The 16,297-nt window shown below is 38.0% G+C and overlaps 1 protein-coding gene and 1 long non-coding RNA gene across 22 annotated transcripts in view; one reads left to right on the top strand and one right to left on the bottom strand.

Moving 5' to 3' along the window:
• LOC311517527 overlaps positions 1–16,297 on the top strand; it is a 36,468-nt gene that overhangs the window by 6,848 nt on the left and 13,323 nt on the right. For 2 of the 3 annotated variants that reach the window (XR_014710727.1, XR_014710728.1), the window contains exon 2: positions 2,531–2,673. This is a non-coding gene — a long non-coding RNA (uncharacterized lncRNA). Of the gene's footprint in view, positions 1–2,530; positions 2,674–5,184; positions 5,301–16,297 lie in introns of all 3 variants that reach the window. The other variant, XR_014710729.1, reaches the window with a different exon arrangement.
• MYT1L (myelin transcription factor 1 like) overlaps positions 436–16,297 on the bottom strand; it is a 379,271-nt gene continuing 363,409 nt past the window's right edge. For 12 of the 19 annotated variants that reach the window (XM_084622382.1, XM_084622383.1, XM_084622390.1 and 9 more), the window contains 4 exons: positions 12,005–12,096; positions 6,047–6,150; positions 2,076–2,219; positions 437–1,757 (listed from right to left, as the gene is read on the bottom strand). In XM_084622382.1, the coding sequence (XP_084478508.1) occupies positions 1,617–1,757; positions 2,076–2,219; positions 6,047–6,150; positions 12,005–12,096 (481 nt within the window). In that variant the 3' untranslated portion in view covers positions 437–1,616. Of the gene's footprint in view, positions 1,758–2,075; positions 2,220–6,046; positions 6,151–12,004; positions 12,097–16,297 lie in introns of all 19 variants that reach the window. The other 7 variants (XM_084622384.1, XM_084622388.1, XM_084622389.1 and 4 more) reach the window with 4 other exon arrangements.

Below are 16,297 nucleotides of genomic sequence, written 5' to 3'. Positions count from 1 at the left end.
GCAAATAGTCAACTGGCACATTGTGGGGACAATGACCCTGTAAGTCCTGTTCTGCTAAAAATATTTTATTTTTTACAAAACCCATCTTTTTCATAACAAAATTTTAAAGTACTTTTGTACTTTCTGCATAACATCAAGACATGGAAGGAAAAGATATGCTATCAATTTTAAATAAGTTCAACATCTGTAAAACACAACACATCAAAATTACGACTTAAAAAGGAAAAAATGTTGTAATAAAAAAGTGGTCGTATGCATACATATAGTGCAGTCATTTTGAAGAAAACAATCAAATCTTGAAGGTACAAATAAGTTTTATCTTAAAATGATCCAGTTTAAAGCAAAAAAAGTGCTGAAGTATATTTAGTTACATTAAAATTTGATTGCATTCATTTTTGCAATAGATAATAGTGGAACAAATATAAAGCATACATGAATGCTGCAGTAATGATTGTTCTCCAACAAAATGCAGAACATAAATATTAAAATATGAAAAATGGGATCAAATGCTTGGCAAAGCAAAAAGAAAAAAATCTTTACTGAGCTGCATTCCTACTAAAGCTAGCAATGAATCCAGTTCAGTAACTACAGTAGACACAAATCATTTGTCTTTATCCCAAAATTAAAGATGTAAAAAGGCAATATTAGTTTTAAAATATTGTCTTTCTCCTTAAATTGAAAATACAGAATTTCTGAAAGATGAACTACATTGCTATAAGACATAGTTCAGAGGGGCACTAAGTAGTCCAGGAGAGATAAGAGAATGTTGGCTCCAAAGTTTATTTGAAAATAAAAGCTGAAATCTTCAGGTTGTCCACCTCTGATATAGTTCCTTTCATAATGGAAGTTCCCATATTCATACCATGTAATGCTTAGAAGTTAATTAAAAAGTGCTGTTTAAGCTGCTTTGAATCTTCTGTCAAGTTTCCATGGCTTGATGTTGTCTTACAATAAATTACCCATTTTGTATCTTACATCTAATCCATGCCATTTTCTTGGATTTCAAAAAACCTCATTTTATTGCCCCCACCACACACCATCCTCTGAAAACAAAAGTCACATAATATTTTCAAGCATTGTTCAAAAATAAAGCATTTTTGCAACCAATTCTTGCTATGAAACAATATGCACACAAAATGTATTTCTTAAATCCCATAAAATCCTCCAACATGAGGCAAAATGATAGTGTTTAAAAAGTGGCTGCAGACCGCAACATTGTCATTCAAAGCTGTTTTTTTTTTTGTCCATTTCAGTTCAAAATACTAAAACATTTAATCACTAAAGCATTAAAAAGAATTTACACTCTATTTATTTTGATCAGCTTACCTCTTCAGAAATATATATACCCCAAAAATGTGCATACATTAGCAGCTATAAACATTACATGGCATATCACACTATGTCAGCTTATATGAAAACGTACAAAATGTGAATGTATTCAAAAAACTATTCTGCATTACTATCTTTAAAGCAAGACATAAAATCATTATGAAGTCTTGTAAGCATAACACTGTTTCAAACAGAAATAAATATATAACACTTTCTGGTAAATTACAGCAGCAAAAAACAAGAGGCATCCTTTTTTTAAGCAAGACTTTCACCACTATAGCAGCTGTTCAGACCTGAATTCCTCTCACAGCCTGCTTTATATTTTCCAGTAGGGCTTTATTTTCTGGACTCTGATAACGATCTTGATTTGTATACATGTCCGTCAAAGTGGTCACGTAAGCATCAAAATTTTGTTCATTGATTGGTTCCTACGAGATATTAAATAGTAGTTCATATACAACTTTTATTTTCTTGATTGTATATTCATTTAAGCATAACATACTATCATATCATATTGCCACCATTTTTTATAATATTTAAAATGCCTATTTAGATCTTAATTTTACAGGATACATTGGAACAGGCCCACTGTGCCTTTGTTAGCAGTTAAATTTATCTTTATGGTTTCAGTGTTGTTACCACAAATATCCAACTGGTTGAGGAACCATAAACATAAAAACGACATCTACTGTATGAGGTGAACTGAAGATCGCCAAATTCCTTAACTTGTGCTCTCAATCACTTACCATATGTGGCAGCTGGATATTAGCTAGACTATGAATTAAAGACTGGCTTAAATTGGCCAGTTCATGAAGAAGAGACTCATTTTGCTGTTCAATTACTTTGTTCTCCTCTTCTATCGTCTTCAAGTTGCTCTCCATTGTAGTAATCTAAAATGGACAAATTTGTGTACAATGTAATATAAGGCAAGCCGTTATAAAGCATGCGTTCTTGAAGTGAGTGATAACAGTAATATCAGAACAAAAAAGGCCCTTTTTGTTTAAATAAAAAGGTTTCATTTATTTATAATCTTTTATAATTTTAAGAGGTTTTTCTACTATGTACAACTGCAAATTATATGACTTTATTTTAACGGCTTGTCTTTTTTTTATGGTGGAAGTACTGATTTACCTTACATTTGATTGTACTGGCTTTGTACCGATGTAATATTTTTTAAAAAAATATCCTTTTGTATGTAAAGGCACTTATAAGGGCCTCAATCTTGCAAGGTGATTCATGTGGGCAGACTCTTCTGTGTATCTGGACCCCAGCTGAAATCAGTGGAGGCACCATATGGGTATGAGAATCCACCTGTATCCATGAGGTTGCAGGATCAGGGCCAATGTGAGTAGATGATACATTTATCACATTTTTGTAGCATATGCCATATTAACTAAGTGTGCACAATTCTTTGCTGTCACCATTTAGCTCTTTGGAACTATATTTGCATTCAATTTATACTGCCCAATGAATATTCTCACAGAACTGCCAGTGAAAGCTAAAAAATTACACATTGTTGCACAATAGTTACAGCAAAATAATCTGGTAAGAGTGTCTTAGTACTATTCTTTTCTATATTTTTATGTTTTGCATTATGTTACTAACAGCTGTCAATGTTTGTGTTTAATGACAAACAAAATTAAGTTTGCTGTATTTTATTAGCAATATATTTGTTGTCATATGGCTTTTATAAATATTCTCTAAGATGAAAAGGACTTAAAGACAGAACTTACGACATTTGATTACTGTCTCAAATAGGCTAAAATTTAGGAAAAGAAACTGTGTGCTGCATAAATATGAAGTTGTCTATATAAGTAATCTGAGACTGATATTACACTTACTGTCAAAATATATTCCATTTGGAGAGATATTAGCATTTCCAACAGTGTTCCCCATTTTAAGTATACTGTTCAAACCTGTAGAATCTTTCTAAAATGAAGAAACTTTTAAAGTGTGACCAGTGTACATGGCTATTTAATTTCCATGACATAGGGCAACTCATCTATTACCAAGTATAAAATGTGTGTGTGTAGGGTGAGATGTACATTGGCAAGAGGGTAGAAAATGAAGCCAAAGAAGCAGAAAAGAGCATATAGGGCCAAACTCTCAAAGTGACAGTCGCTTGTTTTAATTTGACATCCACAATGAACTGCCGGTATAATAAATTATGGGAAAAAACGATAGAATTTTGATGTGAACTCTCTCATTTGTCAGCACAAACAGTATAGAGGTCACAAGGGGAGAAGAACATCAGATGAGCCTAGGCCAGTATGTTTTAGCAGGTTTGATGGCACAATCAGATAGTTAGATGTCTCAAGTCTATCATTGTGGATTGTGGATTTTTGATAATTTGGTCTGTGACATTAGTTGATAAAAGTAAATATTTTCTTAAGAGCTTGGTGCACACATAAGACTAACTGTCAAGTAGGTTTAACTTTGACTACTGATATTTATGCAGCAGATAATCCAAGCTGAGACACGCATTGTCAATATTACAGGGGAACATTTCTTTGGGATGAATGATTCTCGAACTATTTCTCCAGCATGCTGCAGTAGGCACAGACAGATTTTACTTTAACATAGAGAATGGAAAGATATTCCTGCTTTTTTGCTATGTTTTCAATTTGTGTATGCCAGAGAGCAGGTCAGGCACATGCTCTAAACTCATGTTCTTTTTGGAATCCAGTGCGAAAGAGCCAGTCCTACTACATATGTGTAACTTTTTTTTTTCTTAATTCTTCTTAGCTCAGGTCAGTCATAGTCCAAGTCATTATGTTTAATATTCATCCTTACATTTTTTTATATCAAAAGTAATAACTGGAGTCAGAGTATTGACCTCTGACATCAAATATAATTAGGGCCTAATCCTGGGAGGTGCCAAGTATCATCAACTCCTATTGACTTCAATGGGAGTTGAGACTGCACAGTCTCTCATAGGATTGGTCCTTTAGGTGGTTGAGGACTGTTATCTGATAGATTTTTCCTCTTGGGCCAAACACTGAGAGATGCCAAGCACCTGAAACTGCATTGATTTTCGTGAAGTTCCAGGTAATCAGCACCTCTTAGGATTTGGCACACTGTTACCGTCATAAGATATCTGAAATGTAATTGGCACCATTAGTTATGGCTCATATCAAGTGACTTTTCATTTTCAGTGTATAAATTAAGTAAAATTACAGAACAGAAACTGCTCTCAATATTATAAATTTTCTTTCACATATTTCCCAATTTATATAATGAATTTTGTTTGAAATCTACATAACACAATGTATTTTTATAATAGCATATATTTTGTTAAGGTTAATGTTAACATTTTACTGTCCAATACAGTACATATTGACTGTGATAGTCTTAATGACTTTAATATGTTGATAAAGACCTTAAGGTATCTGATGACTTGCCCCACCAGTTCTGTACTTTTGAAATGGAAACTCATTTTCCTTTGGAGAACACAACAGGTTGAGAGCGTGCCCCCTGAATAATTGTGAAGTCTGATTTTGTTGGGATTCTCCATTCGATGTCAATAGTTTTAGTGACAGTAAATATTTGTAATCAACACTTTTCCCCTCTTTCCAAGTCTGTGTCACAACAAAATGTGCAATAGATCCCTTGAACATTTCCTAAGAATATGCAGTGGTCTAAATGCAGTGGAACCAGTTTGAGAAGTGAAAGCTAAAATTAGTGTAGGGATCATGTGTTCATTGAGTTGATACAAGTTTCCACCTAAAAGCCCTGATCCTACACATTCTTTCATACAAGAAAAACTTTATGCATGTGAGTAGCATTATGAGTATTTGAATACTGAGGGTTTTTCAATTTTTTATTTAATTTTTCTATATGGCCATAATGTATTAGGTATTCATCCAGAAATCCAAACACTTGTGGCAGGTTACAGGATGAGATCTGGCCTAACGAATACTGGACTGCCCAGATGGAAGGCGTTTAAAAAAAACCCACTTGCAAAAAACCCTGTAAGTCTTAATGTAGACTGTACTTACTACACCTTACTGATATCAAACTGTGGGGAGACAAAGCCTCATGAACTGCACTAGATATGACAGCCAGCTGGAAAATGTAATTTCAGTGGAAAGCAAATGAACCCCTACCCCATTTTCTATTCAGCTACAGAAGTGGTCAAAAACCTCAACAAAAGAGATTTTCATGAAAAAAGAGAAATGAAAATGTTCACAGTATAGTTCTCCATTTTCTGACCAATTCTTGTGGACCCCAAATAGGATGAAGCTGGGCTATGGACTGTGTCCTTTCCAACCAATCAGTGGTCTGATGCTGTTGCCGTGGGGAGTGATCGCTGTACAATATTACAGGTGTAGCAGTTGCTGCTTCTGTGTGTACTCCCTCTGCAAGCAGAATGCCCTGGCCACTGCTGTGTTCTCCATCTACTAATGCCATGATTTAGCTGTCTGAGAGTTTAACAGATATGAGGGTGTTATAAAATCTTATAAGAAGGAAATGCAAAGGTGGCTATTTAGCGATGACTTTCAGTTTTTAAAAGTGGTGGCCACTGTGGTGGGAAATAACTACTTAATAGCACCACAGATACTGTTTTCTAAGCTTATAAATGTAAATTAAGAACATATGAAATGTGAGCAAAAATGTGAAAGAAAACAATTTTTCCAAAGACAAGTTTTCTCCTATATTTCTTTTGAACAATCATGTGTAAAAAGTAGCTAAATTTAAGGCTTCATAAAACTGTTACCTGAGTTCTGAGTTTAATCATATCAGCTTCCATCTGGGAATTGGATTCATTTAGTTCCTTGATTTCTTCATCTAGCTGTTTAATTTCTTCATCATTTTCTATACCTATGCAAAATAAAAATAAAGGAGATATTAAAATAATTAAGCTATAAATCTGTGTTCTGCAACTGAGTCATTTCATATTTGAAATTAAACTTATTAAAGTAAAAAGTTCAGAAACACTAAGTCTCATCAAACTTCCCATTCGAAGTTAAACCCATATATTTCTAATCATGTCTCTTTTAAGAACTGCAGTGATTTCCAATGAGAATGGTAGAAACAGCTTAGGGAGAGATAAAAACATAACACCACCCTTTAAATATACTGATTATATCTTTACATTATTAGAAATGCACCTCTACTTAATGAATTCTGCTGCATTGTCACACTTAACCTTTTAAAAAAATACTGGCAACTTCTCTTGTCCTTTTAAGGAAAGAAAAAATATCCTAACAAGGCAATAGTTTCAAGTCACAATTATGCCAAAACCACTTGCTCCTATAATCAGGGGAAACATTTCACAACACAGAAAAACTGTAAAATACCACTGTCAATCTGGACCCCCTGCAGCCTCTGCTACCTCCATAGTTCATTACCGAATGACCTAGGGTAACATTTTCAGAAGTGTTCAGGTGACTCAAGAGTCTAAGTCAAAAGTTACTTAAGCATTTAGGAGTCAGATTTATAAGGTATTTAAGACACACAGATCGGTGCCTGCTGGGATATTCAAAAGCACCTAGATGTCTAAATCACAATAATTTCAATGGGAGATAGCCACTTTAGAATACCCAATAGGTGCCTATATGTCTCATTATGCACCAGAGTGCCTAACTGCCTAAGTCCAATATTTAGGCACCACTGGCATTCCAAAACCTCTTCTCAGCTGCTGCCTAACATTGGAGGTACCTAAATTCCCTCGGTGGCTATGTTTCCACCATAAAAGTCGCCAAGGCACCTAAATTTCAGCAACTGGACATGCACTCTGTTGCCTAAATCCTGCCATACCTAACTCACACCTAACCCCAGTGGGATTAACAAAATAGGCATTCTCCTGCCTATCTTGCCTTGGGGCCTGATCCAGTAGGCATGTTCAGTAAGGAAGTAAAGTCCATTTTTTCATGTCTAAATGCTGGTCACATCATAGCAGAATTTTTGGAAGTCTTCTTGATCCATCGCCAACTTCACACACCCATCAACTGATCTCTCAGTGATCTGCCACACACCATCTATCCATTTCCTTTCTGATCATCCCCTTGTATGATGACCCACCACCATTCCTTCCATGATAACTTTCTCAAGGATATTCCCATATCTGTGCCTAATGTGACCAAAGTACATAAGTTCACGTTTGTTGATTTCTGAGAGCAGAGTCTGCTTCTCTCCAATAATATTTCTAACATAAGTTTCAGAGTAGCAGCTGTGTTAGTCTGTATTCACAAAAAGAAAAGGAGTACTAGTGGCACCTTAGAGACTAACCAATTTATTTGAGCATAAGTTTTCATGAGCTGTAGCTCATGAAATCTTATGCTCAAATAAATTGGTTAGTCTCTAAGGTGCCACTAGTACTCCTTTTCTTCTAACATAAGTGTTCATCTTTTCCGTCCAGGGATGGGGCCCCACTGGCGAGATAGGTGTTTCCTCGCTTAGTTTACAACTCGGCTTTGGGTTGAACTAGGGCTCTGAGCAGCTTATTAGTTGCTTTTGAAAATGTTACCTCTACAGCCCATTCCTTGCCTATTGAAATTAATAGCAAAACTCTCACTGATTTCACCAGGAGTAGGACTGGACACATCACTGATGGATGTTGGTCTAGCTTCCTTCCTATTCACAACACTGAAATGCTTTATTAAAGTCTGTAATAAACTACATCCATCAGTAGATGTGGGTTATAGGTCTTTGTAATTCATGCTGTTTCTGTCTGTGACAGTAGATACTAGAAAGCCCAAGACTGAATTATTGCGCTGGTTTGTATGTTTAAGTCTTGGTATTAATTATTATTGGTCTTGTATCTTCTTTGGTGACTCAAATTTCCCAAAGGAGATCCCTTTTGAGTCCTATTTAATTCTATATTTATGTGTTTGCTATGTGATCATGGGCTTTAAAGCCAGATCGTCAGCTGGTATAAAGTCATGTAGCTCCATTGGCTTCATTGGTGCTTTGCTAATGTACACTGAGGATCTGGTCCTAAGTGTCACAACTGTATGGATGTCAATCCCTGTTGACCAAGGAATTTCTGTATTGCATGACCATCAGCGGAATTATAGTTTGCATAGTCTGTAGCTTTCTTGAAGAGAAGTGCATTTAGACTAAATGGCTACATGTTATACATATAACATTGATCATCACATTTCTCTGTTTTTCCAGTTGCTGGGGTGGAGATCTTTTTAATTCAGGAATCTTCCTTTTACAAATGTCTTTACTGGACACACTGTAAAGTTATATTTCTCTAACCTCTCCAAGCTGTATCCCCACACAGGGACAAAAAGGGCCAGACTTTTAAATATTGTTGCTACCGTATATACATTGTTCTGTACAACCTTCTCCAACTGTCCTCTAACCGAACCACTCACGCCTGACACACTAGTTTACTCATCAACCTTCCCTTCTGCACATCCCCTTCACAAAACTCCCCCATCACGACACTACTGGTTGCAGATGCTAGGTGAAGTAGTTTGGTGTATGGGAAAGGGTCGTTTGGTAAAGATGGTGCAGGAGAACTGAGAACTGAGTGGTAGTTGTGATAGTGATAAGGCGCATGCCTGTGAATGGAGGAGTAGAGAGTATGCATTATTAGATAGCTTAACTTTTTATTTCCTTGTTTTAGGAGTTTTTGTCAGGTATGTGATATATGCAGGCAACACAGGCTTTTGTGTGTTGATTTCTTAGGGGTTTGTATGTTAAAGATGTCGCACTCACACATAAATTCCCACTATTCCCACGTCTCTTTTTTACTCAAGAGCTCCCTGGTTGCAGATGCTAGGTGAAGTAGTTTGGTGTATGGGAAAGAGTCATTTGGTAAAGATGGTGCAGGAGAACTGAGTCTGTGGTAGTTGTGATAGTGATAAGGCGCATGCCTGTGAATGGAGGAGTAGAGAGTATGCATTATTAGATAGCTTAACTTTTTATTTCCTTGTTTTGGGAGTTTTTGTCAGGTATGTGATATATGCAGGCAACACAGGCTTTTGTGTGTTGATTTCTTAGGGCTTTGTATGTTAAAGATGTCGCACTCACACATAAATTCCCACTATTCCCACGACTCTTTTTTACTCAAGAGCTCCCCCGGGCTAATGACCTTCCTATGGCTTGTCACCTCGAAGATCCCACCTGTGGTGAAGCATGGGAAGTTTGTCAGGCCCAGGGGCTGGCTCAGTAACAGTGCTCCAGCTATTTAGGGAAGCTGCCCACTAGCATCCCCATGCTCCTGTAGTTAGGGGTAGGGATATGTATGAGATAGGGTCAGGGAAATTAAGAAACTGTCAGGCAAACTCGTCTGACAAGCTCCATTACTGAGCCAGCCCTTGGATCTGACAAAGTGCACTCAGTTTGCTATAGGGGGAACTACTCTGTGACAAAGCATGGCTTGACTATTCTGAGGCAGGTTGTTGTGAAGGAAGTTTAAGTTGCCCTCAGCAAAGATGGCTGTCCATAATCAATGAGAGTGACCCTTATGAAAGATGTCCTTGCAGTCAGGATGCAGAGTGGAGTCTCCCTCCAGGCAGCCAGTGGGGAGGGGCACATTTTTTTGCTCGTGTGTTAAAGGTTGATTTTTGAACCTCATATACAAACTGCAGGTAGACAGCTCTCCCTAGAGGCTCAAAACCCAGAAGACATTAAAAAGAAAGTAAGTGATTTTTTAAATCTCATGATTTTTAAATCAATCTCATGCCCTCGTACACACTTAATTACAGTCTTCCTGATGGATGGGTTTTCTCTTGGTATGTTTGATTAATGATATTTGGCACCAATAGATTACACATATCTTTAATGTGTCTTGCAGACACCAATACAATTGACTATTAATGTGATAACTCTATATTCATTACATTTGTAACAACAAATTAATTCTGGAATTTTTTAAAAGCTCCTTCCCCCTTCTCCCAAGTTCTAGAAGAACTCTGATGAATCTCCCATTTTTTCCTGACTATAGACCTCCCCTTCAGACTTTTGAAGTGTCATAGCCTTTATTCTTCCAGCTAATGAGGAGTGCATGGGATTCCTTTTGGAGACAATCAAAGCTGCTTCTTAATTTCATAGTTCCAATTTGGGGTATTTTAACTGCTTTGTAATTGAAGAGGTCCTGTGTAGGGATTATTATTTATTATAAAAAGAAAAGGAGTACTTGTGGTACCTTAGAGACTAACAAATTTATCTGAGCATAAGCTTTCGTGAGCTACAGCTCACTTCATCGGATGCATTTTTTTTTCCACTGAATGCATCCGATGAAGTAAGCTGTAGCTCACGAAAGCTTATGCTCAAATAAATTGGTTAGTCTCTAAGGTGCCACAAGTACTCATTTTCTTTTTTGCGAATACAGACTAACACGGCTGCTACTCTGAAACCTGTTATTTAATATAGGCTCCTTTATACTATGGTAGTGCTTAGAGGCCAACCAAGTCAGGGCCCCATTGTGCTGGAGCCTAGCTCCTTAAAGGTATTAAAGCACCTAACTCCCACTAAAACCAATAAGAGTTAGGTGCCTAAATACCATTGAGAATCTGGGCCTGGGAGCTGTATAAACATATAACAAATGACAGTCCCTGACCTAATGAGATCACAGTCTAAATGGCAAAACACACTAGAGACAAACAATTGGACTGGGATTAGGGGAAACAGGGTAACAAAATCATAGGCTGTGTGCAATTCTTACCCAATCTGGAGCAGTAAACACAAATTGTCACCTGGCTAGCTGTTAACAGATGGCAACATTCCATAAGTATTAAGGAAGTGGTAAATTTTGAGAAGGGACTTGAAGGTGGATAAGGTGGCAGCTTTATGGATTGTGGATGGCAGTTTATCCCATGTGTAAGGGATGAGATTAATGGTTCAAGAAAATAAGCACCTCTCATTAAATACAATTCCAAACTTTAAGAAGTGTTGGAACTGTATTGGTCCCAGGATATTAGAGAGACAAGGCTGGATATTAGAGAGACTTCTGTTGGTGAGAGATACAAGCTTTCAAACTCTCTCACCAATAAAAGTTGGTCCAATAAAAGATATTACTGTATCCACCTTGTCACTCTAAAGTTTAAAAAGTGCTTTTCATGCAACTCCAACATGGCTGGGATGTTGGATGTAATGCAGCTTTATGATATTGCTTTGCCAGTATTTGTCCTGGAGCACAACTGCAGGAAGGTAGAAAGTAGTTTTGTATAGTTTTCCATTGGTCAAGAGGTTCCCAGCCAGGAACTGGACCTCCAGATTGGCCAGAGGATTTCCTGAAGATGATTAACACAAGGCCCTCTTGATCTGACTTTCAGAAGTGCTGAGTACCTACAACTCCAGTTGAAACCAGTGGGGGCTGTGAGTGCTCTGCACCTCTGAAAATCAGGTCCCCTCATCTTCTGAGCAGTTGTGCAATGTGAGACCCACTGGCCACCTTGGGGCATCAGACTTGAGTCAGAAAAAACATAGCATTTTATTATATTAGAAAATATTTACACAGCTACCCCTGTGTAAATCCAGAATCTCCTCAATAAAGTCAATAGAGTTTTTCAGATTTTCTCTGGTGTAACTCAGGCCAGAATCTGACCTCCTGTATTTCTGGCTCAGGCTTCAATAGCATGGAAGTCAGTTGCATTGCTTTCTAAAATGATCTCCTTCATGGTATACACTAAGAAAGACTTATAAAAAGGCCCACATAGCAATGTGTCTTTTATCTTGGAAAGAGGTAATATTTAAAAGAGAATGATTAGAATTTTACCATTACTGGCCCGTTGCTTTATTGTTAGCATCTGTTCTCCAGACAGCTTTGCCTTCTTCATGGCGGAAGTGGCTCTGGGGCATCCTGATAGACTGTGAACGATAAGAAAATAAAGAGCCTATTAAATTGTAATTGGTCACTGACAATAAATTTGTCAACTAAAACTGTCATGACATAACATCTGAGAGGAACTTTATCTCCACTCTGCACAAAAATGATAGGGTATGTGGTTCTGAAAGAGAGGGAGGAGCTTCATAAATTATTTTTTGGTTTTATTTTTCTGCCCCCACCTCTTTTTGAATGTGCAGATTATATATAAATCCAAGAAAAAGCATTTTATGTACAAAATCTAAACTAGGAAAAGAACAATGCAGCCTTTTAGAGATGTGGTATCCAAAAAACTTACCTTATAAAAAGGGTTACTGCTTAAATGCTCCATTTAAACAAAACACTATCTGCCCTACACGTTTAATCTCAAAAACCCAAACACAGGAACTCTGCATTTCAAGGACTGAGGGAACTGGCTAGCTCTAATTGTGTCTTTAATAATGAGCTCTTCTGAATTACTAGTATGCTCGTTTTTAGATATAACCTATTCCTATATTTGAATTGTTCTTTTTCTAAATCACTTTTTAAAACATGTGAATTACTTTGGATCAGATTTTTGTTTGGACTTTAGAAAAGTGCATTCCCTACCCACGATGAGACCTGCATGTAAAATGCGATTTAACACTATTTCAGGGTTCACTCCTCCACTATCTCATTCTATGTACAGAGTCCTAGACACTATTTTGGGGACACATGTTCTATATACTAATAGATGAAATACATACAAATAATTATTTAAATATTTTCTTGAAATGAGGAAAATTTTGATTAAGACAATTACGTGCAGCAATCCATTTAAAACCGAGAGAATTAAAAGTATGAGGCAATTTTTCTATATACAACTACAATCCCAACAGAATTTCAATTCAGCATCTTTGAAATGTAGGACAAACCATTTATCCAGTTAAGCTTATATAGTCTTTAATTAATACCCATAGTAATGCAGAGGTACTGTATTATTATATTGGGCACCCCAGAAATTCATTCAGCCAAGATACAATATCCCTTACTGATCAACTTTCAGCAGTTTCCACCATTTGCAGATGTGATCAAAGAAATATGGAAACTCAGATTTAATTGTTGGCCAAAAAACCCCAACAATCCACTAGTATTTAGACATCTGATTATCTCAGACTTTAAAAAATTTTCGGTGAAATCATGGCCCAACTCAAGTCAATAGCAGTTTTGCCACTAAATTTAGAGGGACCAAGATTTCACCATGTATTTTTGAAAAAGTGTCCCTAAGTGTGGGACATTTAAAAGTGTGCTTACATTCCCCAAATGTTGAACTGTCTCTCATATTATGGTCATCCTCTAATCACACCATGCAAAAGAATATGTCTAATTGTTCTATCCTGGCAAATGAAAAGGCTGTTGGGCCAGATTGTGCTCACACTCAGCAATTAACTGTGGGCACAAAACTGTTCCCATTCTTAAAAATCCTGTCCTTAACATGGCACTGTGTAGTAGAATCAGCAGGAGGAAAAATATGTCTAACGTCATTACAAGCTGGAGTACTGTGTTCCCATTTCTATCAGTCTTTAAAAGCAGAGGACATTCTGAAATGTTTCCAAAATCAATTCTACATTCTTTCAGCACCAATATATTCAAAATTTAATAACACATTTGAACTCTAGATTCCACATGCTACATATATGCTTCTGCAAACTGTGAAATTTACATTTTGTTCCCAAGGCTAGAGTGAACTATTTCTACTGTTTTTTAATTGTTCACATGTCAAGCTTAAATGCAGAGCCAGAACCACTACAGCAGTTAATTTTTCTCCTAAATAACCTAAGTATGTGCAATATGGAACCAATTTCCATGAACTATGGTAGCTCCTCCAACACTTGGAGTTTTTAAGTAAAGACTCAATTTCTTCCTACAAGATATGCTCCAATTCAACCACAAGTTATCAAGCTTGATCCAGGAATCATTAGGTGAAGTTGTATAGCCTGTGTCCCGCAGAAGGTCAAACTAAATGATTGTATTTGTTCCTACTGACCTTAAAACCTGTGACTTTCCAACACTGATGTTCACTCATTAAAATATATTACTCTGAATGGTCTGAATGATCACATCTACAAGGTTTTGAATTATTATTATTAATTATTATTATTATTATTAAACAGAACTGATAAAAAGATGGACAAATTTTTTAAAAAACATTTAAAATTTTCAACCCCATTTTCCATCAATATTTTCCAAATTGATTTTTCCAGTTCTATTATTGAAATAATATATAATAATAAACTATGGCTATTATTATCAGTGTGATCTAGTGGATAGGGCTCTAGGCTGGGAGGCAGGAAACCTAGGTTCTGTTCCCAACTCTGCCACTGACTTGCTGCGTGACCTTGCACAAATCACTTTATTTCCCTTGCTCTCTCCTTGTATTTATTTTGTTTATTTAGAAGAAAAATTTTCAGGACAGAGACTGTCTCTTATTACGTATGTCACAGTTCCAGGTTAACAGTACCCGTCTCCCTTGTGGTCTCCTCCAGGGCACACCTTTAGATGTCAGGACTCCAGCAATCACTGCTCTCCCTCACCCTCTAAATAGGGGATTTAGGCTTGCAGTCCCCCCTACAATTCACTGTCATCACAGTAGGTCTGACTTTAGTCCAGAACCTGCAGTCTGTTTGTTCCCAGGGACGATGATAGGGTGATCAGTCAGCCTTCATGGAGCACAGTATGTTTGTTTTAGGATAAAAGAATTATAAAGGACACAAATTATAAAACAAGATACAATCTACAGGCATACTAGGTGTCACCCATATTTCACATGGAAAGCCTGGTAGGTTCTAGTCCTTCAAACCCTTCCAGCAGAATTTTGCCCTCCTGGATACAATCTCATGTCAGTTTTTGGATCAAAATGAAGGCCCCTGAATCAATTTATGCTGATTCTTTACGACAAAGCCCTTTCTTTGTCTTCTGAGCCTCTTGAACCCAGTCTGAACGAGTTTATACAGTTCCTCCCAGGGCATGGTACTTCTCTGGAGTTATTTACCTGTCTCAGGATTTTCAATAATCACCTCCCACTGATTTTAGTTCCTGGAGTGAATTTGGTAACCTTCCCCCATGCACATGGGCACCTCCTTTGCATAATTTTTGGTGGTATCCAGAACGAGTCCAAGCAGAGCCATCCCATCCATAGGACAGACCAGGGCAACCACCCTGGGCCCCGTGCTTTGGGGGGCCCTGTGCTTCAGGGGAACTTGGGATCCAGGGCAGCCTGGAGGGGATAGCAGGGGGCCTGGCGCTGGCAGCAGCGAGCAACCCGGTCCCAGCCCTCTCTGCCCTGCCGTCTCCCGGCGTCACTTGTGGGGAGTGGGTAGAAGCCAGAAAGAGACAGGGCGGGGAGAGGCAGGGTGGGGGTTTGGGGAAGGGGTGGAGTGGGGGCAGAGTGGGGGCAGACCAGGGCAGGAAGAGATGGGGCAGGGTGGAGCGGAGCAGGCTGGGGCTGGGTTGTTCACTGCTGCCCGTGCCAGGCCCCCCGCTAACCCTCCAGGCTGCCCTGGAACCCTGCGTCCCCTGAAGCGCGGAGCCCTGCAAAGCGTGGGGCCTGGGGCAGTTGCCCTCGTCTGTCCCATGGACAGGACGGCTCTGAAAATATAAGCCAAACGTTGGTGGAACTGGGTCCATGTCCCTGAATATTGGTGGAGCACAGGCACCACGGGCCCATATAACTCACTGCCTATGCCCGTGCAGCTAGAATGCAATCCCTGGCTCACAGATAACATTTATAAAATTGATACAATAATCTGAAATGTGTCTGTTATATCTGGCACAATGCGTTTGTACAGTGTCTAGCACAGTAGGGCCTGACCTTGTGGAAAAACTGAAATAACAGATTAATGCCTCTTTGGATCAAAGCTATGACACGAATAAAGAGTGGCATAGAGAATTTTGCACAGACAAGTTTGTGAGAAATGCATCACTGGCACAACAGAGGGAATGGAGGATGGCAGCATGAAACTTTAGGGTTCTGTACCATTTTAATTATCTTGAACCACTCTCTCTCTTTTAGCCCTCAGTTTAAGCTTTTATCCCACGTCGATGGCAGGTTGAAGGGTCCAATTTTCAGTGAGGGTGAGGAATCTGAAAGGGAGCTAAAGCAGCTCTGGTTCCTCATAACATGGAAAGACTAGGAAGAAGTAGGAACTGTTTTTTCCTGTATGGCTG

The sequence above is a fragment of the Lepidochelys olivacea genome (assembly GCF_965140295.1).
Source record: "Lepidochelys olivacea isolate rLepOli2 genome assembly, chromosome: 3".
Classification (NCBI taxonomy): Eukaryota; Metazoa; Chordata; order Testudines; family Cheloniidae; genus Lepidochelys; species Lepidochelys olivacea.
Note: the sequence above shows the minus strand (reverse complement) of the source record. Positions and strands in the feature narration are given on the sequence as shown.